The sequence below is a fragment of the Aspergillus japonicus genome (assembly GCF_003184785.1).
Source record: "Aspergillus japonicus CBS 114.51 unplaced genomic scaffold BO86scaffold_52, whole genome shotgun sequence".
Classification (NCBI taxonomy): Eukaryota; Fungi; Ascomycota; class Eurotiomycetes; order Eurotiales; family Aspergillaceae; genus Aspergillus; species Aspergillus japonicus.
The window spans coordinates 107,616-130,341 of record NW_020291689.1 but is presented as its reverse complement, the minus strand read 5'-3'; the positions used below and the strand labels follow the sequence as shown (position 1 = coordinate 130,341).

General features: G+C 54.4%; 10 protein-coding genes and 1 non-coding gene across 11 annotated transcripts; 9 read left to right on the top strand and 2 right to left on the bottom strand.

The window, feature by feature from the left end:
• Positions 1–366: 366 nt before the first annotated feature.
• BO86DRAFT_421256 (MFS transporter) lies at positions 367–1,917 on the top strand (the record flags this gene model as incomplete). Its single annotated transcript, XM_025675269.1, has 3 exons — positions 367–951; positions 1,018–1,243; positions 1,319–1,917. The coding sequence occupies 3 exons, from the start codon at positions 367–369 to the stop codon at positions 1,915–1,917; spliced, it is 1,410 nt and encodes a 469-aa protein (XP_025524775.1).
• Positions 1,918–2,476: 559 nt separating this feature from the next.
• BO86DRAFT_421255 (putative O-methyltransferase) lies at positions 2,477–3,839 on the top strand (the record flags this gene model as incomplete). Its single annotated transcript, XM_025675268.1, has 4 exons — positions 2,477–2,644; positions 2,691–2,811; positions 2,865–2,988; positions 3,056–3,839. The coding sequence occupies 4 exons, from the start codon at positions 2,477–2,479 to the stop codon at positions 3,837–3,839; spliced, it is 1,197 nt and encodes a 398-aa protein (XP_025524774.1).
• Positions 3,840–4,202: 363 nt separating this feature from the next.
• BO86DRAFT_391484 (Erg28 family protein) lies at positions 4,203–4,750 on the top strand. Its single transcript, XM_025672612.1, has 2 exons — positions 4,203–4,327; positions 4,391–4,750. Exons 1-2 carry the CDS (start codon positions 4,268–4,270, stop codon positions 4,742–4,744), a joined length of 414 nt encoding a protein of 137 aa, XP_025524773.1. The 5' UTR covers positions 4,203–4,267; the 3' UTR covers positions 4,745–4,750.
• A 650-nt stretch (positions 4,751–5,400) lies between these two features.
• BO86DRAFT_t228 lies at positions 5,401–5,511 on the bottom strand. Its single transcript has one exon. It is a non-coding gene; the product is annotated as a tRNA-Leu (tRNA).
• A 1,191-nt stretch (positions 5,512–6,702) lies between these two features.
• On the top strand, positions 6,703–8,037 carry BO86DRAFT_450058 (monoamine oxidase; the record flags this gene model as incomplete). Its single annotated transcript, XM_025676770.1, has 1 exon — positions 6,703–8,037. One exon carries the CDS (start codon positions 6,703–6,705, stop codon positions 8,035–8,037), a length of 1,335 nt encoding a protein of 444 aa, XP_025524772.1.
• A 1,872-nt stretch (positions 8,038–9,909) lies between these two features.
• BO86DRAFT_367875 (putative acyl-CoA dehydrogenase) lies at positions 9,910–11,895 on the top strand (the record flags this gene model as incomplete). The annotated part of the gene is made up of 1 exon (XM_025670179.1): positions 9,910–11,895. One exon carries the CDS (start codon positions 9,910–9,912, stop codon positions 11,893–11,895), a length of 1,986 nt encoding a protein of 661 aa, XP_025524771.1.
• Positions 11,896–12,578: 683 nt separating this feature from the next.
• BO86DRAFT_367870 (S-adenosyl-L-methionine-dependent methyltransferase) lies at positions 12,579–13,814 on the top strand (the record flags this gene model as incomplete). The annotated part of the gene is made up of 1 exon (XM_025670178.1): positions 12,579–13,814. The coding sequence occupies one exon, from the start codon at positions 12,579–12,581 to the stop codon at positions 13,812–13,814; it is 1,236 nt and encodes a 411-aa protein (XP_025524770.1).
• Positions 13,815–15,176: 1,362 nt separating this feature from the next.
• BO86DRAFT_367868 (VOC family protein) lies at positions 15,177–15,901 on the top strand. The gene is made up of 3 exons (XM_025670177.1): positions 15,177–15,399; positions 15,460–15,714; positions 15,763–15,901. The coding sequence occupies exons 1-3, from the start codon at positions 15,257–15,259 to the stop codon at positions 15,779–15,781; spliced, it is 417 nt and encodes a 138-aa protein (XP_025524769.1). The 5' UTR covers positions 15,177–15,256; the 3' UTR covers positions 15,782–15,901.
• Positions 15,902–16,393: 492 nt separating this feature from the next.
• Positions 16,394–16,899, top strand: BO86DRAFT_367865 (interferon alpha-inducible IFI6/IFI27 family protein; the record flags this gene model as incomplete). The annotated part of the gene is made up of 1 exon (XM_025670176.1): positions 16,394–16,899. The coding sequence occupies exon 1, from the start codon at positions 16,405–16,407 to the stop codon at positions 16,897–16,899; it is 495 nt and encodes a 164-aa protein (XP_025524768.1). The 5' UTR covers positions 16,394–16,404.
• A 1,577-nt stretch (positions 16,900–18,476) lies between these two features.
• Positions 18,477–20,404, top strand: BO86DRAFT_391480 (putative MFS transporter). Its single transcript, XM_025672611.1, has 2 exons — positions 18,477–18,803; positions 18,857–20,404. The coding sequence occupies exons 1-2, from the start codon at positions 18,770–18,772 to the stop codon at positions 20,368–20,370; spliced, it is 1,548 nt and encodes a 515-aa protein (XP_025524767.1). The 5' UTR covers positions 18,477–18,769; the 3' UTR covers positions 20,371–20,404.
• A 189-nt stretch (positions 20,405–20,593) lies between these two features.
• BO86DRAFT_450053 (uncharacterized protein) lies at positions 20,594–22,291 on the bottom strand (the record flags this gene model as incomplete). The annotated part of the gene is made up of 4 exons (XM_025676769.1): positions 20,594–21,780; positions 21,840–22,035; positions 22,078–22,108; positions 22,182–22,291. 4 exons carry the CDS (start codon positions 22,289–22,291, stop codon positions 20,594–20,596), a joined length of 1,524 nt encoding a protein of 507 aa, XP_025524766.1.
• Between the last annotated feature and the right edge of the window lie 435 nt (positions 22,292–22,726).

Sequence of the window (22,726 nt, the reverse complement as noted above, 5' to 3'; positions counted from 1 at the left end):
ATCTCTGACGTCTACCAACCAACCTATGAATCACCCGCTTTTTCCTCTTCGGCCATCTCCCAATTCCCATTCCTCTTTCAGCTCCAGACTTTCTCTTCTCAACTGTACTCAAATTTTCGACCTTCACCAACTGTCTTCATCAGGGGACGCACGCTGAGTGTCCTATTATCTCCCGAGTGGGAAGGTGGGTTTCACAACTGGTTACTCGAAGGGAGGCACGTGCTGCGGTCTTTTAAAGCAGATGGAACGCAGATACACCTCTGGTTCACAACACACACCTTCTTACGTCGCTGGCGCCTTGCAAGCAACACTGTCAACGTCGACTACGACACACAACGGATACCTGAAGAGATAGTACGACCAGTTATGAAGGTGGAAGTCGACTCTGCAGTCGTCGATTGGGATGGCCCCGACGACCCAGCCAGACCAATCAATTGGCCGAGAAAGAAGAAGTGGCTGAACATCTTCAGTGTCTCGTTCTTGACTTTCTTGACTCCCTTGGCTTCCTCCATTCTGGCGCCCGCCACAGGCTTAGTCCTCAAGGAGTTTCACTCCACCAACAGGACTCTTGGCTCCTTCTCAGTTTCCATCTACCTGATCGGTTTCGGCCTTGGCCCCCTTATTCTTGCCCCGTTGTCGGAGATGTATGGTCGCCTGCGCGTTTACCAAATCACCACGGCCGTCTTCGTTGTGTGGAACATCGCCTGTGCTCTAGCCCCCAATCTTGGTGCTCTCCTGGCCTTCCGGATGCTCGCTGGCCTGTCCGGTAGCGCTCCTATGACATTGGGCGCGGGCACGATCGGTGATCTCTTTGTTCCCCAAGAAAGAGGATTGGTCATGGCCATCTGGGGGGTAGGTCCGCTCATGGGTCCGGTGCTCGGACCGATCGCTTGTGGTTACCTCTCCGAAGCTGCAGGATGGCGGTGGGTCCTTTGGCTGGTTGCCATCGTGGTGAGTACGAGCCGCTTGGTTCATCAATTATTGTGCTTACGTGCTGACATCCCCTCTTTCTCTCAGTCCGGTGTCGCGTTGGTCTTTACCCTACTCCTCCAGTCGGAAACCTACGAGCCCGTGCTACTCCAGCGTCAAGTCAACCGATTGAAACAGGAAACTGGCAATCCCAACCTCTACTCCGACAAGACTTTGAGAGTTAATGCGAAAAACAGCCTAGTTCAATCCATCGTCCGACCGCTGAAAATGCTCTTCTTGTCCCCGATAGTAGCGCTATTTTCAATCTATATTGGTTAGCTTTCACTCAGGCTTTGCAGCTCGCTGTCTTCAGAATTGCGGTCTCTAACCACTTTTTCTCCGATAACAGGAATCGTTTTCGGTTACCTCTACCTGCTTTTCACGACAATCACCCACATCTACGAAACTACATATCTCTTCACCCAGGGTAACACCGGGTTGGTCTATATCGGGGTTGGGGTGGGTGCTGCCATTGGGATGGCAATTTTCGGCGCATTGTCTGACAAGACCCATATTCGACTCACGGCGAAGAACAACGGTCAATCTGAGCCTGAGTTCCGACTGCCTCTGCTGATCCCGGGTAGCACCTTGGTGCCTATCGGTCTGTTCTGGTACGGCTGGTCGGTCGACAAGCATGTGCACTGGATCATGCCCATCATCGGTTTGGGCTGGATTGGGCTGGGTATGATCGGAACGTTTTTGCCCATCCAGTCATATATGGTTGATGCGTTTGGTCCCTACGCAGCGTCTGCCGTGGCTGCAAACACCCTGGTCCGATCATTCGTCGGAGCGTTCCTGCCACTTGCAGGTCCCTCCATGTACGCGACTTTGGGGCTGGGATGGGGCAACTCATTGCTCGGGTTCATTGCCTTGCTCATGTTACCGGTGCCGGTCATTTTCTATTACTACGGCAAGAAGATTCGAACGAAGTTCGAAATTACCTTCTAGGGTCACCTCAACGATCGACGAATTGTCTGCAAATAGCGCGTTGTAGATCGGTAGCCTTACGATACATGGCTCTGATGGAGTACAGTGAGACAGACTGGTTAGAGTAAGCTTTGCCTGCTGGACGGGGCCATGTTAAGATAGATGACTGGGAATTGATACAGAGCCGGAGTGAGGCGTGGTGAGGTCTTGACCCGCAAGTGCGCCCACCAGCGTGTGCAACCACAGGTAGTGAACCGTTAGCAAGGTTGTTGAGGTAATAATGTGGCACAATGATCCGCTCACAGTGCAACGCAGGGGGGTTTCCCCGCCTCTCTCACGTCGTACGTCCTCCGGAAAAGCGACGATATGGGGTGTTTTGAAAAATCGACGAGGCCGATTTGATCAGACAATCCAGGCATTCAAGAGTGGCGTGCAGCTTGGCAAAAACGAATGGTCCCGACGAAAGTTGAACTTGGAAGCTAATTTGCACCACCAAATCCGGCCTTCATGATAAACGGTAACTTATGCACCGCAGCAAGCCAAGGGTCGGTTTCTGCCTTAGGCACCACATCCATTCAGCATGAGCGACTTCAATTCCCAAGTCGACGAGGCTAAAGCTTCCCTTGCCCAGCTCAACACAATCAACCTCGACGACCCAACAGCACACAAAGATGCTATTCTTCAATGCCAGTCTGTCATCGATGCTCTTCAGAGACCCGGGGATAAAGCCTTGGAGAGCTTCACAACAGTCTGGCTCACTCCTTCATGTCGGAAGCGCAAGCTAACAACTGCAGTTTACCATCTTCCCCTGTCTTCGAACCGCAAGTGACCTGGGCATTTTCGAGAAGCTGAGCCATGGGTGTTTGACGCTTCAGCAGCTGGCAGAGCAGACGGGAGCGGAATCAAGCCTCCTCGGTGGGATCAGCTCTCCAGCACGCTCTGATTAAACCAAAGCTAACCACCCCCAGCTCGACTTATGCGAGTCGTCACCGGCACTGGCGTCGTGCGCGAATCCAGCCCAGAGGCTTACAAAGCAACTGCCATTTCGAATATCCTAGGAACCGCAGCATTCGCCGCCGGCTTCCGCATGTTGTATGTCCTCACTGCGTGGGGTGATTCCGATCAGACGAGCTCGCTAACACTTCCGCCCCGCAAACAGCGGCAACATCGTCCCCAGCCTGCAAAGCTTCCCCGACCACCTCCAAGCAACGCAGTACCGTAACCCCTCTGACAGCGACAGCGCTTCGGGGATCTTCCAATCTTGCTTCCACACCGACCGCAGCTTCTTCCAGTGGCTCGCCGCCAACCCCACCATCGCCCGCGACTTCAACACCTTCCAAACCACAAAGCGCAACCAACAGCACTGGAGCGACAGCTATCCCGTCTGGACGCGCATTACCACGGGCGGCGTTGACACCCTCGACTCCGATGCGCCCCTGCTGGTCGATGTCGGCGGCGGCATGGGTCACGACCTCTGCGTCCTGAAGACCAAGTTTCCCTCCCCGCTGCAGACGGGGCAGATCGTCCTCCAGGATCAGCGGTCGGTGATCGAGACTATTCCCGCGGACCTGCGGGACCGAACGATCGAGTACATGCCGTACGACTTCTTCACGCCGCAGCCGGTGCAGGGGGCGCGGGTGTACCTGCTCAAGCACATCATCCACAACTGGCCGGACGAGAAGGTGGTGGAGATCCTGCGGAACGTGGCCGCCGGGATGCGGAGCGGGTATTCGAAGCTGTGGCTGTTCGGGGGCATCGTGCCCGAGATGCACGCGCCGCGGATCTTGGCGAGGATGGATATCGTGATGATGGTGTTTATGGCGGCCATGGAGCGGACGGAGAGGCATACCACGGAGCTGTTGCGGCGGGCCGGCTTGGTGGTTACGGGGGCGGACGTGGTGATGGAGGGGTATGGGGTAATCGAGGCGATGTTGAAGGCTTGAGGACGTTTCTGGTCGCATGTTCTCTGTAACCGTGGGAGTGAAATTGCTTCAAGGTAGAGAACGGTAATAATTTGGCATAACAGGATAGATTGCTGAGGGATGTCAGAAATGTATCATTTTGTCGTCTGATGACTTGCCTTAATGGAGACACTATAATGCGAGTGCGGACACGCCAGACGCTGGCAGTAGCTCTTCCAGAATAGAAATATAGCATACGAAGACCACAAAAAGAGCAAGTACCACAGACCAAGCAGGGAAATCGTCACTACGTAGATACCTCGAGGCTCACCCTTCACTAATATTTACCTGCCGTACCTATAAAAGCCATACTCCCATTCGCATCACAACCCTCAACCCCCAACCCCCAACCCCCAACTGACTACCCGCAACCCGCAACCTCACCAATCCAACCCCCCCCTCCCTCCAAAATGAACACCCCGTGGCTCCCCCCCTACGAAGAAGGCCTCCTCCCCTACTTCCTCCTCTACGTATGTCCATCCCCCCCCTTCCCTCTCCCCCAGCCCCCACCGATAAATAATAACCCCAAACAGAGCACCCTAGCAACCCTAACCCACAGCCTAGCAACCTACCTCCGCCCGCTCCCCTCCATCCAAGTCTTCTCGGGCCCGAACGCGCCGGCCCGATCCCCGCTCCTCGCGCACGTCTACGGCCTCGCCAACCTGCTGGCGGCGGGCATCCGGGGCGCGGCGGCGTACCACATTCACGACGCGCCCGTTTACGATCTGGCGCTGCTGAGTTTCGGGGCGGTGCTGGGGTTGTATGTTGGCGAGGTGGGGGTGTGGCGCACGGTGCGGGTGCGGGAGGGGATGGTGCCTGTTTTTGCTGCGGGGGTTGGGGTGGTGTGGATGGGGTGGGCGCGTGGTGGGTATCTGTATCTTTCTTGAATTGGGGGAAGGGGAATGGGGTGTTTGGTGGGAGGGGGTTTGAGACTGGAGGGTGGATGTTGGGCTTGTAGTGTGGTGGATGGTTGGGGGTGGGGTGGGATATATGGGTGGCGGGTTGTTGGGCTACGTCTGTTAGGAAGTATATGGGGGGGTGAGAGGCTTTCTAGATCACGAGTTGAGCTGAGTGTTTATGCATGCTTTCAAATGATGATGATTCCGGGCGAGTGATCTCCGGATGTTGTTGCCTTTCCTCAGTTGCTGTCTTGTTGAGCTGGAGTGCGGGGTTGTTTGTATGCTCGCAATCTGATGTGACCTTGCTTAAGATGAATTCTTGTCTGATTGGCGAGTGCTAGGATGATTTGGAAGAATGTAAAAGTGTAAGAGGAGACTTCTATCTATATTATTGATCTACGAATGATGCTGCCTTCCTCTACCTGATGCTTTACTGAGCTGTAGCACGCGTTGATTGTGTATTGACAATCCGAGGCGACCTTTGATAAGGTGAATTCTTGTTCAATTGCGTGTGCTAAAGCATTTCAAAAGGAAGGAAAAGAGAAGAAGAGAGACAAACAGAAGGGAAAAGGACAACCGCATATACATGAAGCAAGCAGAAGTTCAAGCCACAGCTGGCAATCCCGGTAACGGGCAAAAAGTTATGACAAGAGTGGGATTCGAACCCACGCCATCAAACGATGATCAGGAAGCTGTGAAGCTGTATGCTAAGGTAACCTTAACCTGACGCCTTAGACCAACTCGGCCATCTTGCCTTGATTGATGTAAAGATGATATTGTTTTTAAAACATATCCTTGCACCGGAGGAGACGCATCTTCGATCGCACCCCAACCACCAGGGAATAGTACAAATCAAGACACACCATGTATCGGTACATCCAACCCACCGTGCAACGCTACACCCGTACAATCTGTTGCATTCAGCTCTCGCCAGGCCCTATACCGCCGACGGGCCATCACCAGCTCGGCGGAAAGTCACCACGGAAGCCCTGCTCAGGCGATACAAACGGTACCCAGGCCAGAACAGATGCCATGCTACATTCAATTTCCACCGTGTGAGACCATCCTCTCGTCCCTTGCCAGTCCATGGCTCGAATCCGCCGACCTTGAGCAATTACCCGATTGATGGCCTCGTTATCGCACAACAAGTGCCTGATTGGGCCGTCGCCGAGCGGGCGGATGAAGGTTTCGGCAACCCCGGTTGTCAGACATCCTCATATGCGGATGACCTGTCTCTAGATCGTGTGCAACGTTGCGCTCTGTCGGTCTGTATCTCGGTCGCACGGGGTCTTCGCTGTAACCGAACGATGCTGCGTCCTGTTCTCGATTACCATCCCCGTGAAGTGACATCCGTGTTGCGTTGGCGAAAGCAGACTCGACTGGAGCCATCCACGTAGCGGTAGTATCGCGACATCATCTGTTCAGCCTTCTAGAACATCAGCACATGTCTGGAGCGTTACGACACCTGAGGGAGTTGGAGTATCGTGTACGATACCCACAAACCTGTCCTCGATCCTTTGCCCTCACCGGCTGTATTGAACAGCATCATCTTCAAAGGCGGAACTCGAAAAGTGCCCGCGAGCGACAATTGGCACGCGTTCACATGCGCTGTCGCAAATTCTAATCGTTCCTCAAAGAATGTCGCGAAGGACGGGTCATTATCGGAAGTCGGCGAGATGGAGAGAGGGCGGGATGGCGATGTCCGATTGTGCATGGGGTCGAGATAGTCTGTCCTCAGCATCAGGGGACGGGAAACGGGGATGGTTATGGCAGAGTTTCGTATAGCCATTAGAATTGGGCAAGAGCGACTTGAAGGGTAGAATCAAGCGCTGCTGTGAGCGCTTCGGTCGTGTTGCGATCCACCGTTTCGCTATTGCTGTAGGTAGCATCTCCAGCCAGCAACGATGCTGGCAATAGCTTTCAGCCTGTTTGGCCTGTTTGCGTATATGCTTGGGGCCGGGGCCGACGCGGCTTCCGAGACGATCACTCGCGATGTGGTGATTGTGGGCGGAGGAAGCACCGGCACCTACGCGGCCACCCGCCTCAAGGACCTGGGCAAGTCCTTCGTCGTGGTCGAGCGCAGCGCCAGTCTGGGTGGCCATGCAGAGACCTTCTATCCAGCCGATCACACCCCCATCAACTACGGGGTCGAGGGTCTCTTCAACACCAGCGCGACGCGAGCGTATCTGCGCCGACTCAACGTCACGTATGAAGTGCGCACGCCCGCCTCGTCCACGGACCAGTATCTCAACCTGAGAACCGGCGCCAGGGTACAGGTCGAGCCCTTTGACGAGCAGCAGGTCCTGAAGCCATACCTCGATGCCATCGCCCAGTTCCCCTTCCTCAACGACGGGGTCTACGACCTACCCGACCCAGTCCCAGAGGACCTGCTGCTCCCGTTCGGCGACTTCGTGAAGAAATACCACCTCGAAGACACCATCCTCCCGAACATCAACCACGGTTGCGGCGACATCCTGAAGACGATGACCATCTATCACGTCCAATACCTCGGGATCCCGCACGCCAAAGCCCTGGGAGAAGGCTACATCCGCCCCGTGAACGGCATGGCCGAGATCTACACCCGGGCGGCGAAGGAATTGGCCACCCACCTCCTGTTCAGGACGACCATCCGATCCATCCGTCGCACCCACAACGGGGTCGAGGTCACTGTCCGTCACGCCAACGGCACAGCGCGACTCATCCGCGCGAGCCAACTCCTCCTCACCATCCCCGTAACGCTCGAAAACCTGCGCAACATCATCGACCTCGACCCGCACGAAACGGACCTCTTCGCCCGGTGGCGCCACCAAACGTACCACGCCGCCCTCATAAACAATACCGGTCTCGTCGAAGGGGTGAACCTCCTCAACATCGACCCGGACAACCCTCTGTCCGTGCCATACGAGCCGTTCATCTGGCGGATCGACGCCCAGCGCGTCCCCGGATACTGCACCATCAAGCTAGTGGGGAACCAGTCATTCAGCGCGTCCGATGCGCGGCAGTTGTTGGTGGAGACGTTCGCCCGGCTCCGTGCGCAAGGTACGTTTCCGACGGCGCGGAAGCCGCATATCGTGACCTGGGGCGACCACACGCCGACGACGATGAGCGTGAGTGCGGAGGAGATTCGGGATGGGTTCTACAGCGAACTGTATGGCTTGCAGGGAAGGCATCGCACGTTCTACACGGGGTTGTCGTGGGCGTCAGACTACTCGACCTTGCTGTGGGGGTATACGGATACCGTCATTGAGCAGATGCGAGCGGCCTGGGCACAGGGGATGTGAGGTCACTCATTATTTCTGGATGACAGGGAGATGCGGAGATAAAGATGTCATCTTGTTTGTAGTATCTGAGTTGTCGTTTCATGGTAACTATGCGCCTCATCTGTTTTGAAATTTCAACTGATTGTTCATGAAGAGACGGATGTGTAATCTGTTGATACAGTAGACGAAAGACATGAGACTTTGCTCAACGAAAGCTCAGTACCAAGGTCTTGCGCGTGGATGTAAAAGAGTCAGCCCATCTGAGATAGTGAAAATGAACTCACAAATGACCCTCCCCCCGCAAACCACGTACATCTCCACTAGAAACTTCTTTTCTCTTTTTCGTCACCATTTTAGAAGAACAGATTGCATCCAGTCCAGGAACAGCATACCGTTGACGGCTTGGCGCATTCAGACTGCAGACACTGGCTTACCAGCCCCCGTTCGACCATTAATCAATACTACTCCGCCCATTCCTGGACAGCAAACGACAGCGTGAGCATCCAGCTATACCCTCAACCCGACGCCAGGAGCAACTCGAGCCGCTCATCACTGCCCGAGATCAAATGATAATCTCGGTCATACGGGACGTCCAACATCTCCCAGCATCGAGCCATTATACCTCTCGTCTACAGGACAATTTCCGCCGGGCAGGTGTGCTTCCGGTGCGTCGCCGCCGGGGTCGCGTTGCGCAATGCTCGCTCTATCCAATATCTTCTTTGCCCCCCCCCCCCCCCCGGCTGAGGGCCGGAATCCGAGGAAGCACTTGGTCGGTCGATTCATATGTTACGCCTCGCAGGCTCGGGGACATTAATCAGTAAGCAAGGCGTCGAGATCCTTACGGACACCTTGCATATGCTCTCATCGTGCGAGGTCTGCGCGATGTTCGATCGCGCGGCGGGTGATGACGAGACAGAACATCTGTTGTTGAAGAATCAGGAGGCTGGGTCCCGTTTGGGATGGAATTCGAGGTCCTTGAACTCCCGGCTGGGGTTGTAGTAGTTGATGAAGAGATCTGGTGCGATCTGGGCAGAGTGTTTGACTTTGATGGGTTTGAAGTTTCGAGCTCGACTCTACTGTACCAGGTGTTTGCTTTCTAAGTTCAAGTATGTGCAAGTGGGACTGACGGCGGCTGCTTGAGTTTGTTGGGGTGGGAGGTATGGCGAATGTTCGACATTACCGACACGAAGGTCTATCATTCCGATCCCTTAGCCTATGGGTGTATGAGCACGGTTGAATGTCTGGACACAGGAGAGGAACTTGGAAGCTCAACAAGTGGTCCACGGTAGGCTTTGAGTCAGTTCCTTGTGAATCTGCGGGGTGCGGGTGCGGGTGCGGGGCAATTCCGAAGCGACTATCAGCCGACCTCACCCTCCGGTGCATGATCAGAGAAAGAATACAAAATGACTAAGATTGATAGTGTTGACCGTTCCTCATAGAAATTAGACCAACTCAACACCAGTTGAGCGTACGAACCACACTGACATTCTGTTGGGGCCTAAACGGATACTTTGAACCTTCCCCGCCACATGTACCAAGTTCGGTGAACCTCGGATGTTGAGTCTCAAAGGTGGTCGTGATCTCGTAATCAACGTCCTCCTGACGCACTCCAAGTTCGGGTTTACCTACGGTATACCTAGGTACCTACTTAGTACTAGGTACCATAACAATCCCTGGAACTCAGACTGAACGGTGTGGTGAGGAGAGATCATCCTAGACCGAGGTATCTTCCCCGCACTGTGAATCTGGCCGGACATATGTAGGAAGGTAAGTTCATGCCACCGACCATCCCGGACCACCCACTCCTCCATTCCTGTACATACAACGCACCTTCGCGATAAAATATTCTGCCACACCCCTTCGAATATTAAGAACATACTAAACTTACAAAAGATGAACCCCCAAAACGGGAAGAAACCCTCCTCCTCCACGGACGGATTCTTCCAACCCCTTCCCACCATCCCACCCGCCTACACTGCCAGCATCACCACCACCAACAACATCCATCTCCGATCGGCCACCAAGCCCCCACCCTCCGATGACACCGCGCTCGCCCGCGTGCTAGATCTCCACCTTCCCCCAGATTGCCCCGGGCCCATAACCGCCATCCACAACCTCTCCCGCTTGGCCCTCGACCCCACCGTCCTCCGCCTCGCCGTGGACGCAGAGGTCAACCCACCCATCATCCGGCCGCTCACGACCTTCGGCGCAGAGAACCGCGTCGACCCACTCTGGGTGGTCGAAGGGTGGCGCCGACTGAAGGCAATTGGACAGGAGGAGGGGCTTGTCTCTGTTGCGTACGACGAAGATAATGAAGGGTGGAACCAACGCGTCCACCAATTCGGGCTGAATCATGTGTGGACGGGCAGTGCGGCGATGACGGGGTGTCCGGCGTCGATGAGCGACGGGGCGGCGAAACTGCTCCACGCGCATCGGGACGACCCGGATGGGGACCAGCCGGGGCGGGGGGCGGTGCTGCGGGAGTCGTATCGGCGGCTGGTCGCGCGGGACCCTTCCGTGGCGTGGACCTCGGGCCAGTGGATGACGGAGCGTCGCGGCGGGAGTGATGTGCGCGGGACGGAGACGGTGGCCCGCCGCTTGACGGGGGATGAGCTTGCCCAAGATAGTGCGCAAGGTAGGGACCGCGACGCGCATGGGCTGCCGCTGGGACCGTGGCGCATCGATGGGTTCAAATGGTTCAGCAGCGCGACCGACTCCGAGATGACACTTTTGCTGGCGCAGACAGCGAAAGGACTGAGTCTGTTCTATGTGCCGATGCGCCGCTGTGCTGGTGAGGAAGGGAAGGTCCCGGAGTTGAATGGGGTCCGGATCCAGCGGCTGAAGAATAAGCTGGGCACTAAATCCCTTCCCACGGCTGAGCTGGAGCTGAGGGGGGTTCGAGGGTGGCTGATTGGAGAGGAAGGGAAGGGGGTTAAGGAGATTGCGACGGTTCTGAACATCACCCGGCTCTACACGGCCGGCGGCTCCCTTGGGTATTGGGGCCGCGGGCTGGCAATCTGTCGTGCTTACAGTAAGATCCGGACAACACAGGGGAAGCTCCTTCAAGACAATCGACAGCACGTGCGGTGGATGGCGGGTGAGACGGTGAAGTACTGGGCGGCAATGCAGCTCACCTTCTTTGCTGTGGCGTTGCAGGGCGCCATTGAGCAGGACTGGGATTCAACGGCCCGAAACACCAAAGCTGCCAACTTGATTCCCAGAGATAAGGCGACAGCCGCAGCTCTACTCCGCCTGGTCACTCCCGTGATGAAGGGTACAGTGAGCGTGAATGCAGTCCATGGACTTCGCGCCTGTATGGAGTGTCTGGGTGGCGTGGGCTACTGCGAGAATAATGAAGACGGGGGTTTGCTGAACATTGCCAGGATTTTCCGCGATTGCGCAGTCAATGCTATCTGGGAAGGCACTGTCAATGTGATGGCCGAAGATGTGGTTCGAGTCATCAACGACAAGCGTCTAGGGAAGGGAAGAGTAATCGAGACGGTCCTGGGTGCATGGGCGAGACCTTTACTTGCAGTCTGCAAGTCGAAACTCGAGCAAGAATGCAAGAATATTGAGCAGTGCTTGGATGCCTTGCAATCGATTGTCTCCCGAAACGTGACGGAAGAGCTCCTCTACCGGGGAAGGGAACTCATGCAACATATCGAGGTGATTGTATGCGGCACGCTGCTGATATACGATGCTTCTCTGGACAATAACCAAGCTGCGAAAGCGGTTGCTTCTCGGTGGATAAGTGGTAACACTACATCAAGTATCCATGTCTCTTCACCTTCGATCGGATGGTCTGAAGAGTCTGCTGCGGACAAGCAGATATTTCTTGGTGGCACTCTATCGACACACGAAGGACTCTCCAAGCTGTAGGTATCTCTAGGATGCTAAGATTGACCATTTGATCGAGCTTCTCTCTGCTGGGATATACCTTTGTACGCCTAGGATCCTCGCCACAAACGGTGAATTGCAATAGCACATCGGTTTTCTAGCCCAGTGGCTGCGGGCCCCCAATTCGGTCACAGACAATGCAAACAAGCCGGAGTGCTGAAGACAACCACACTTCGATTTGGGTAAGTGATTGTATCTTTGCAAGACCTCAGCATGCTCTGTAGGTGGTCAATGGCTGGCCGATCACTCCTTCGGCTCCCATTTTCAGCCGCGCCACACATTGACCTAGCATTCATTTTGACAAGCGCTGCAGAAAGTGGGTCAACACCACTATGGGAAGACCCTTCCGGACGAATAACCGGGCGCTGATTGCCGCGCAAATGCATGTGAGCTGTACAATTGTTGGATTCGAGCATCTGTTTGCTAAGACACGGTACGGACCAGGGATTTGTCCCGATAATTCTCTTTGACTGGTCGGATTCTCAAGATAGGCGTCTGCAGGTGTTCCTTCAGCCTCGACCCGGATGGAACATGTCAGACTTGCACCCCTTGCTTCCGGGCTTGTTAGCATCTGAAGAAAATGATATAAGTAGCAAGTGAACTCCTAGCGTTCTGCCTTGCCGGCAAAGCCTTAAGAAACTCACCTGAGATAAATAGCAGCGACCATGACGTACCCCAGTCAATACCCAGGGCAACTACCTGCGAAGCTTCCCCGCACGGGTCTCGCCCCTCTCCTCACCACGCTAAACACTCCCGGTGAAATCGAACTCCCTGACGGCTCCATCGTACCCGTCAACCCGCCCCACCGGCCAAGTTGGCGCGTCACCTTCCACACCCCGGCCTCCCTCCGTACCCCAATCACCGAGCTTGCCGTTGGGGAGGCCTACGTCAAAGGCACCATCAGCATAAGCGGCGACCTAGCGACGCTTCTCGCATCCCGTCCTGATTCTGAGGATAAAGTCCCCCTGCGCCAACGTCTCCGCTTCCTCTGGGACTACTATTTCCGTGCCGGCACCCATATGAACGCTCAGTCAATCAACGAGCACTACGGCCGCGGCGACGACTTGTTCCTCACATTCATCGACACGCGGTACCGGTTCTACACGCATGGAATATTCGATCAACAGGACACAGACGGACAGAGGATAAGCATAGAGGATGCGGCCGAGCGCAAACTCGCGCGGATGTTTGCCGCATTGCGATTGGAGGCCGGAATGCGCGTGCTGGATATTGGTGGGGGCTGGGGTGGGGTCACGGAATACTGTGGCGCCAGAGGGGTACATGTTACCACGTTGACATTGCTCGAATATCAGGCACGGTATGTCGAGAAGATGCGGCAAAGGTTGCAGTTGCCTGGGCACGTGCTGGTCGGGGACTTTTGGGTGTGGGAGTCTGAAAGGGAGTTCGATGCGGTCGTGATCTTAGGGGTTATCGAGCATTTGCCAGATTATCGGCGGTTTGCAAGCAGGGCGTGGAATCTGCTGAAGGTGGGAGGGAGGATGTACTTAGATGGTTCGGCAGCGGTGGAGAAGTACGCTGTCAGCCCGTTCACGAGGCGGTATATTTGGGGTGGTACGCATACGTATATGGCAGTGCAGGATGTGGTGGGTGAGCTTTTGATGCATGGGTTCGCGGTGGAGGAGGTGGTACAGGAGACCAAGGATTATGGGTGGACAATGGAAGAATGGGCGAGGAGATTGGATCAGGCCAAAGATAAGATTGTAGCGGGCTGGGGCGAGGAGACCTATCGTGTTTTTAGGCTGTTCCTGTGGGGCGGAGCCCATGCATTTTCTGTTAATGCTTTGCAGGCGTACCATGTGGTAGCCGAGAAGACAGCATCTAGAGGGCCGAGACCATCGGCCGGCAGGAGACTGGTGCAGTTCTTTGGAAAATTGAGGTGATTGCTGAATGGAAGGTTTATGTAATGGTCGCCATGCAGATAGTTGGTCAAAAGAAGTACTTACCTTGCCCCTTGATCAACTAAGAGTTGTTGTTCAGCTGGAGACAGCTCGATCACATCATCATGAGTTTGATGTTTTGTAATCTGCCAACATGTCGTGTGGAGTTGGACAAAAATATGCTAGTGGAAGTGAGTGGCGAGCCACGTCAACTGACTGCATCGCCTGTCCATAATGAAGAGATGCCCACTTTCCGCGAGTTATACAACGCAAAGCAAGCTACAGGATAGAGGTATCATCATCAGTGTCAGTGTAATGGGGAACTTGCTCCAACCGAGCCTAGTAATGTTCTTTAATTGTTGTGATCCCGTCCAAAAGGGCCGTTCTTTATCTTTTCTCGTTCCAAATACTAAATTCAGGGTGGTAGGCTCTCCTGCAGTGATCAAATCGACAGTCGGAGGACCAACAATGGTCTCTGCAGTCAAATCAGCGAGATGTCAATCAGGATACTGCATCTGAGACGATTTGTAGGCAGGAACAGTGTTGGCTTTAGTGACGAGACCTGTAGTAGTTGTTGAGATTTCTACTTAACCAACAACCAGAGGAACAAGCCACAGGAGAACGCACTCGGGAAGCGACAGAACGAAGATAGCAACTAGGATCGATTGAAGGCAGAACAACTAAAGGAAGGACCAATGGGTCAGTATGTATAGAAGATTGAGAGAGAGCAAGAGGTAATCCTGACAATGTTCATGCTCTGATGACTAACTCACTTCGAAAAACTTGCCAGGGAAAGATGAAGACCAGGAAAGTATTTCGGCTGAGATGTGTCGAGGGCGTCTTGTGGATAGGAGCTTATCGGCGTGGATGAGATGGAAAGGGACTAACCGCCAACAACGGCGAGAAGGGCGCTGCAATCAGCCCGCAACATAAACAGGTAAAGACATAAAGAAATTCAGGCGATGCCCTTGCAAAGATTAGGGTATTCGGCATAATACTATTGGAGATGTTAGGTTGATGGTGATGTTGTCTGTGGAAAGTTGCTGCGGGTGTTCCGCGGTCTTCGTTACACGGAATTATGTGCATAATTCCTGACTCAGCATAAAGAGCTCGAATTAGTGCAACGAAAGCCAATGGAAGCTTCGACTCGAGTATTGACCTCGGTCTTGTGGGCCGAATGAGACTTTTTAGAAATGTGCCAGAAAGGGACTGAGAGCATCTAGTCAAGCATCTCATCGTGGCATGCTCACGGACCAGACATCGCAATAGATAGTCGAATGGATCTTATGACGCCATAGAGCTAGGTATATTTTCGAATCCGCTCGGCGTCCTGCCGTCCTGCCGGACATTTGTTTCTCCACTTCGGAGATGACTACCGAAGCAACATAACCACGTCCCCCAGACTCTGACTTTACAGCCTGTCTATCGAATGACCAAGCACCAGAATGACAGCTAGATTCGCCATCAAGTCCCTCGACCACCTGGTGCTGACGGTGCGGTCCATCCCTACGACGGTGGCCTTCTACACCTCCCACCTCGGAATGCGACATGAGATCTTCACCTCTCCGAGCAGTCCGGACGTCCAACGGTCTGGTCTACCAATACACTGCATCTAGCCTGGATGGGCCCTCGTGCTGATTTGTGTTAGTCATTCCCTCATCTTCGGTTCGCAGAAAATCAACCTTCATGAACGCGGCAAGGAATTCGAGCCCAAGGCCCAGAATGTGATGTCGGGCAGTGCGGACCTCTGCTTCTTGACTGATACCAAAGTCGGTGAGGTGAAGAAGGCTCTCGAGGAGGCTCGCATTGAGCTATTGGAGGGGGGTGAGATCGTTCAGCGCACCGGAGCTCGAGGCAAGATCCACAGTGTGTATTGTCGCGACCCGGACGGCAATTTGATTGAGTAAGTGGTTGTCTCTTGTTCAGTGGCTGGATTAGTAACATGGTGTAGGGTCTCCAATTACGCGTAAGAAGACAAAAAAGCACCGCGTGGAGTTTGTTGGTGGTGCCCATTGTCGATAGAGCGTGGATCGGTTTGTATGCAGGAGGACGGTGATAATGTCTTGATATCAATTTTAGGTAATGAAGACTCGTCTAATTGAGCCTATATGTCTGCCTTAGCACACAATGGAGATATTTCAAAACGGGATTGGATGTTGTGCCCCAATCTGGCACGCGCCGCCTGCCGCAACTCCGCCCGTTGGCCTTGTATGACCGGGCTGGGAGGCTGTAAGCGCCCGTCACCAAGTTACCTCAGAAGCTGATGAGTGAGGGATAACGAATCAATAGCTGCGGTAACTCCTGTGTCACCGGAAGTAAGCCAATCCTGCTGCTGCGGCAATGCGGGTTGATGGAGCTTTGTTTGCCATGCAAACGCAGTGGATGGGAGACAGGGGAAGTGAATGGCAGACACACGGTATAAGTACCTCTCCTTGTCTTGATCGCAGCAATCTTCATCTACCTTCCATCTACCATCCCCCGAATCTCCCCGCCAACAACCTTTCCTTATTATCACCAAGCTCATTGAATACCATCTCAATTTCCTCACCTTCATCATATCTAACTGCGCTTCAGAATGGGCGTCACCTTCTCAATGCTCGACTGCCTGGTCCCTACCAAGCGCGCACGTGCATCTGCTCAAACCAGCACACCTCCTACCTCGTCCCCACAAGTCTCGGAGCTCCTCACCATACTCCTCACCACCCCGACCGTCCCTGAGATACAGAAATCCACCAGCGAGCTCATTCACCCTACTGGCTGGACCGATTACCTCGCCCGCGGCCTCCTCTCGGGCCTGGTCAACGCGATCGAGCAACACGCCTCAATGGCCCAAGCAGCCACCGAGGCCCTGCGACGCGCTTCCGAGGAAGCCTTCGAGTTCGCACAAGAACACCCCGTGTACACAACCATCCTGGCCCTGGGAGTGTTGGTGGCACTCATGCTGTGGGTGCTTGAGGTGCTTGGATTTGCCGAGTTGGGCCCGGTGGAAGGGTCATTTGCCGCGTGGTGGCAAAGTCGGTATGCGGGATATGTGCCGAAGGGATCTCTGTTTAGTTTCTTTCAGAGACTGGGGATGGTCTGGCATTGATATTTGACGCTAGAGTTCTGTGGATGGGTGGCAAGGCAGTGATTTAGCACCTTGAAAAGGTATAATTGATGACGGTTGTATACTGGGTTCCCATAATACAAGAAGACAGTGTTTACACCGGTTGTGCTTCGTACGGAGAATAGTACACCGGTCGGCTTTTGCGGGTAGTGCCTGCTGTGGTCTAGAATAGCCTGCATGAACCTGCAAGAGGATCCGGTACTATTTCCATTAGGTCAAATAGGTTGAGTGGATTCTCCTAGACTGCAGGCCTGCAGACTGGTTATGCACGAGATCGACGAGACCCTCGTCGCTGACGGTCGCACCCGATCGTCGGACCGAGATTGAGTTAAGCAATGTAAGATCTGGATCCGGTTCCAGGGGTCCGTTAACCGTGCCTGACTTGTCCCTTATTGATGTTTGTGGGGTTCGAGAATTGAGCCTTGACAAACCGAGGAGCCCAGATTTGCGAGCAAGCGTGCTGCCAACACATTTTATCGGTGTAGTAACAGGTTGCATGTAGTGGGGAAAGTCGAGACACCGACGGCTACAAATGATTCAGCACCGTGCATGATGAGAGCGCTGGAATTTTCCGCGATATGCGCACAATTGATCAGGTCATAGTGGGGTGGATGCAGATGCGTTGTCGCTGCGCGGTTCCCGTGATCAGGTACAGCTGATGCCCCGAGAATCGGCGAGAATGAAGACCCATCATGAAACAGGAGCAACTTTTGAAATGTTTCTAGTGGCAGTAGCAAGAAAGAAGCTGATCAATATCGAAGACGCAGTACCCATGATGTAGACTGATTAGAAAGGAGTATGTTGCGTACCATTCGGAGGCCGGGAAGAGGCGGTTGTCACACCCGCACAATGGGATTGTTGGAGTGCACGAGGGGGAAGAGCGCGCTAAACGTCCGCTAGGAGCGGAAAAGTCCCAGACCCACCTCGGCTAACCCGCTTCCGACCTGCTGGATTGAGGCAGTCAAATCAATCTATGGAGAGAATTGAAAGAGAGGCGGAAGCGAGAAAAAAAAGAACAGCTCGTTCAAGGTTCCCGCTAGCCTGTTCCAGTCCGACTTGCGCCAGCTGACTCTTCGGTCTCAAGCCGATACGAGAAGTAGATATTAACATATCATTTATCATCGAATGGTGAACCCTGCTTAGCCACGACAAGGTTCGGCGAATTCCAGGCTGCAAGCCGTTTCTCTCAGCAGGATGACATGCAAATGACATGATCTCGCAGCTTGTCAGTAAGCTCGGAGAAAGAGTGGCGGTATGGTCGATTGGATGTATCGCAAATTGACATACATACATATGCGCAACTGAAGAGCTGCAAGAAATTTCGCTTCCGCTCCGCGGATTCAGCTGAAGAAATCAGCTAACACGAAAGGTACCACCAGTTGTGATGGTAAGGTAGTCTGAATGGATCAAATCTCCAGACCAAAACAAGAAATTCGGGGGGATGGAAAAGCTGAGAGCGATCGACTAACCCGAATGCGGCAGGTGACTTGAGAACTAACTAACAGCGGGTGGAGCTTCCCAAGTTCCTCTCCGAGTCTCCGTCGAGAGAGTCCATGAAGGCAAAAGTCTAGCCTTGTCCGAGTTCAGATCTTCATCTCAGCTTGGAGGCGCGCCTGCCGAAGCGTTGACGACGGCGATTGTTCTTCTCACATAAATCTGGCGACCCCAATGTATTCTCCGAACTTCCTCCCTTGTGTTATTCTGCACTCGCTCCTCACAATTGTCAATTCGGTTTGCGGCAATACACGAGCCCGACTCGGGACGCAAAAGCCACTAGAATTCACCATCCTCGCATATAAAATCACACTCGGATAGAAGAGGGTCACTGCATCGTGTGTATTGTATGATGACAATGGCCACCGCTGACCTTGAAAGAACGCCGTCCGGCAAGTGAAGCCTCCACTTCGACTAATGGCCCAATACTGACCGTCATGACCAGCCAGCTCGCAAGAGTCGGACGTCGTCGTTCTAGAATGGGAGGGACCCGATGACCCAGGGAACCCCCTCAACTGGCCCCTTCATCGAAAATGGATTGTGACGGCAATTCCCTTGTTCACGACGTTCACAACACTCATGAATGGAACCATTATCACCGTCGCCCATGAACAAATAAACGAGGAGTTCGGGATCAGCGATGCAAGCTTCCCGCACTCGTACTGGCCCGTCACCTCATGGACTATTGGCGGTGCATTCTTCTCCCTCCTTATTCTCCCCGTCATGGAGGACTTTGGTATCCGGCGCTGCTTTCTAGGCACGTACCTGATCTTCCTCTGCTTCATAATTCCCCAGGGGCTGGCCCACAATTTCGCCACCCTGATCATCACCCGATTCTTCTGCGGCGGGTGTGTGATGATCCTCGCCAACACTGTCGCCTCGGTCATCGGTAATGTCTGGAGAGACGAACGCGAGCGCAACATGCCCGTAAGCCTGTATATCCTCGCATATCTCTCCGGAAGCAGCATCGGTCCCGTTATCGGCGCCGCGATCCTCCAACACCTGTCGTGGCGCTGGATCTCTTACCTCCAGGTGATCTGGTTCGGCGCTCTCTTTCCGATTTATTATTTTCTTTTCCGAGAGTCCCGGGGCGCCGTCATCCTGGCCCAACGTGCGCGCCACCTCCGCGCCAAGGGCCAAAATGTGTACGCACGCGAGGAATTAAACAAACAACCCAGCCACCAGATGCTCCTGGCCAGCATCAAGCGACCCCTGCAGCTGCTGTGTACCGAGTCGGTGATTTTCGTCTCGACACTGTGGTCCGCCTTCACCGTTGGGACGCTTTACCTCTTCACCCAGACCGTGGAGCAGGTTTTCAGCGGATTATACGGCTGGAACGCTGTGCAGGCCGGCTACGTCCAGGCCGCGATCGTCGTGGGCCAATGTCTCGGCTGGACCACGTGCTTTTACTCCGCGAAACTGTACTTTGACTCCGCGCGTCGCAACACGGAGATCCCCGGCGCCCCCATCCCCGAGGCGCGTCTGTACACGGCCGTGGCGGGCGGCATCCTGGGCATTGCGGGCGGGATGTTCACGTATGCCTGGACCTCGTACCCGAATATCCCGTGGGTTGCGCCTGCGGTAGGGCTGGCCATGGTCGGGGCCGGGAGTGTGACGGTCGTGTGCGGCATTGCGGACTATGTGGTCGATGCGTACAGTTACTGGGCCGGGAGTGCGGTCGCCACTGTGGCGCTGGGCGAGAATATCTTCTCCGCGTTCCTGCCGCTCGCGGCGCAGAGTATGTACAATACCTTGCACTTCCAGTGGGCGAGCACTCTGCTGGCCTTGATTTCGCTGGCCTTGGCCTTTGCGCCGGTTTTGGTGCTGATCTGGGGGAGGGAGATTCGCGCGCGGAGTCCGTTCATGAGGCAGTCGATGTTGGAGAAACGGCAGGAAATCGAGGTTCTGCCTTCATCGATAGAGAAGGAAGGAGCCGGTGAGGGGAACGTGCCTGTATAGACTGAATGTTTGATGATTGATGCCTTAGATGTACAGTACTTGTGACTAATCCTACATAGTTAATAATCAACCGCATTGGGAAGAAACTACCCGAAGTCAGCAGCATGCCCAAGCTGAATGTTCCTCACAACACTAGAATAGCGGTCATTTGTATTGAGTCCGCAGACGAACTGTACGAGAAACAACCCATACCGTTGACAATTCTCGGAAGATACAGATTCGTTTAATTCACCCTGCAGAGTCGACCACTATCTAGATCATAATCCCACCGATCGCTTCCCACACCAGCCAGAACAAACAAGCTCTCAGTCAGATCGTACTTGGCCTTGACCTGCACCAACCGGTCATAGTTGGCCCCGGAGATGTCACGCTTGAACTCAGGATCAAATGGATTAGCCTCGTTCATATACGCCCCCGCCTCCGGCGCCCACAGCTGCCACATGTGCTCCTTGGCCTCGTACCATCGAGCGGCGTCTTGCAGCGCCCGCTTCGGAGAGCCCGCAGTGACGGAGTCGACTGTCGCCCCGTTGGCGATGAAATGCAGGTAAGCCGTGCGCCATGCCGGTAACAGAGCACCCCAGTCCCCTGGAGGGGTCTGTTGCATTCCCGGCCCGCCTTGTAAGCCGATAGTCGCGAAGGTTCCCGCGGTCGCGTTCTGCACTTGAAGCGCGGTTTTGAGATAGCTGGTCATGTCTGTGCGCGCCGTGTCGAGGAACTCGCGACGGCCGAGAAGGTGACTCGATATAACGCTCTGGCTGCCGGCTGCGTTGCTACCAGAGATGGCGGGGATAAAGGAGGTGTGCTTTGCAAGGTTGGAAGTGCTGAAAGTGATAGTCACTGCACTACTGCCACTGTTTGGTGTCGATTCACGTCCAATTCGAGTGAGGACCGGAGGGACCAAGGCTTCTATGGCGGATGAGGTAGAGTTGAAAGACCAGAAGACTTGCGAGATGACCACGCCGGTGGTAGCTTTAGAGAGGGAGGTAAACCGCACCGCTGCCTCGCCAGTTGACATCATACATGCCCCTGCTTGACCGGCGTCCACCAGGTCCGGAAGCGCCTGGAGGTACGACACGGCTGCTTCCCAAGATTTCTCCGCGCTGATATTGTTCCGGTCGACTTCTGGGGCAATTAAAAGGTTCCCCATAGTCACGTTGCTCGGAGCCGGATGATGTCGCAGCACATAGTCTGTGACCACACCATACAGACCCGGCCCGCCACCGCGCAGCGCCCAGAACAGATCCTGGTGTTGCGCATCGTTGGCTACGAGTATCTCTCCCTGGGTGGTGACGACGCGCATCTGCAGTACGTGTCTAGCAGCGAGACCGTAAGCCCGTGACAATGGATCGTGTCCACCTCCTTGAATGTAGTCACCAAGTCCGACGCTGGGGTCTTGGCCGGTGGTGACCACTCGGCCCTCAGCGAGCGCCCACATTACCCCACTGTTGACCGTTGCCAATGATGTATACATCCTCCGTGGTATCTTGGTTGAATGTTGCGGTCAGCAGCCCACCTCATTGCTGTCGCAATCCGAATCTCCGTCGTGGCGTTGACAATGTATGCCGGCAGTCCCCCGGTTGTACAGCCCCCATCGTGTACATAACCTGTCACGTTTGGCGGTAGACAAGATTTGTTCGCGTAGATAGGGTAGTCGATAAAGTCCGGCTGGCTTGCATGCCAGAGCGAGTTGGTCCACTATGACTGAACTGTATTGCATGAGATGTGGGACTCGAAGATGCTGTTAGGCCAGCAGGAGGCAACAACGGGAACTATGCGAAGCAGATGACCGCCAATGGATGCATTCCAAAGACGACCAGTCCGTCTCAGAGGGCCATGTCACATCAAGAGGGGTGTTTTTGCACCTGCCTGCCACCGCAGGCATGGTAAGGCAAAGCGCGGACCAGAAAATCAGGGGTAGCATTTTTAATGCTGTTGGATTGAGATGCCTTGAGGAGGCAGGGTAAGACGTTTCATAGCTATCCTGTAGCTTCTAGGTATGCTTCGCGCTTTGAATTGTAGCTCTCCAAACTGCTGCTCATCGTGTTTTGAATGTCTCTAGTGCACATCATCGGGTTCCACCCTGATGTAAAATAAGCTCTTGATCGACCGTACCTTGCCTGCAAGATACGGATACGGCGTTGATGCCGAATGGAGTAGGATGAGAGTACGGAAACCTGCCACAAGGTATTAGAAAAGGGTCGTTTAGTACCTGAGTGCTGGGGAATTGCGGTCGGGATGAGTTCATGGACCTGATCTTTTCAATGTCAGAGAATACTCTCTTGATTCATGGGCCCAACGCAACAGATTGTCCAGATCCTGCGGAGTAGTCTTGCGAATGAGCTTGAGACAACGCCAT

Coding starts and splice junctions, on each gene's coding strand:
- BO86DRAFT_391484 (XM_025672612.1), top strand. CDS start 4,268: ATGAACACCCCGTGGCTCCCCCCCTACGAAGAAGGCCTCCTCCCCTAC. Junction 4,328..4,390: donor TCCCCTACTTCCTCCTCTAC/GTATGTCCATCC, acceptor AACCCCAAACAG/AGCACCCTAGCAACCCTAAC.
- BO86DRAFT_367868 (XM_025670177.1), top strand. CDS start 15,257: ATGACAGCTAGATTCGCCATCAAGTCCCTCGACCACCTGGTGCTGACG. Junction 15,400..15,459: donor AGCAGTCCGGACGTCCAACG/GTCTGGTCTACC, acceptor GATTTGTGTTAG/TCATTCCCTCATCTTCGGTT.
- BO86DRAFT_391480 (XM_025672611.1), top strand. CDS start 18,770: ATGGCCACCGCTGACCTTGAAAGAACGCCGTCCG. Junction 18,804..18,856: donor CCTTGAAAGAACGCCGTCCG/GCAAGTGAAGCC, acceptor CGTCATGACCAG/CCAGCTCGCAAGAGTCGGAC.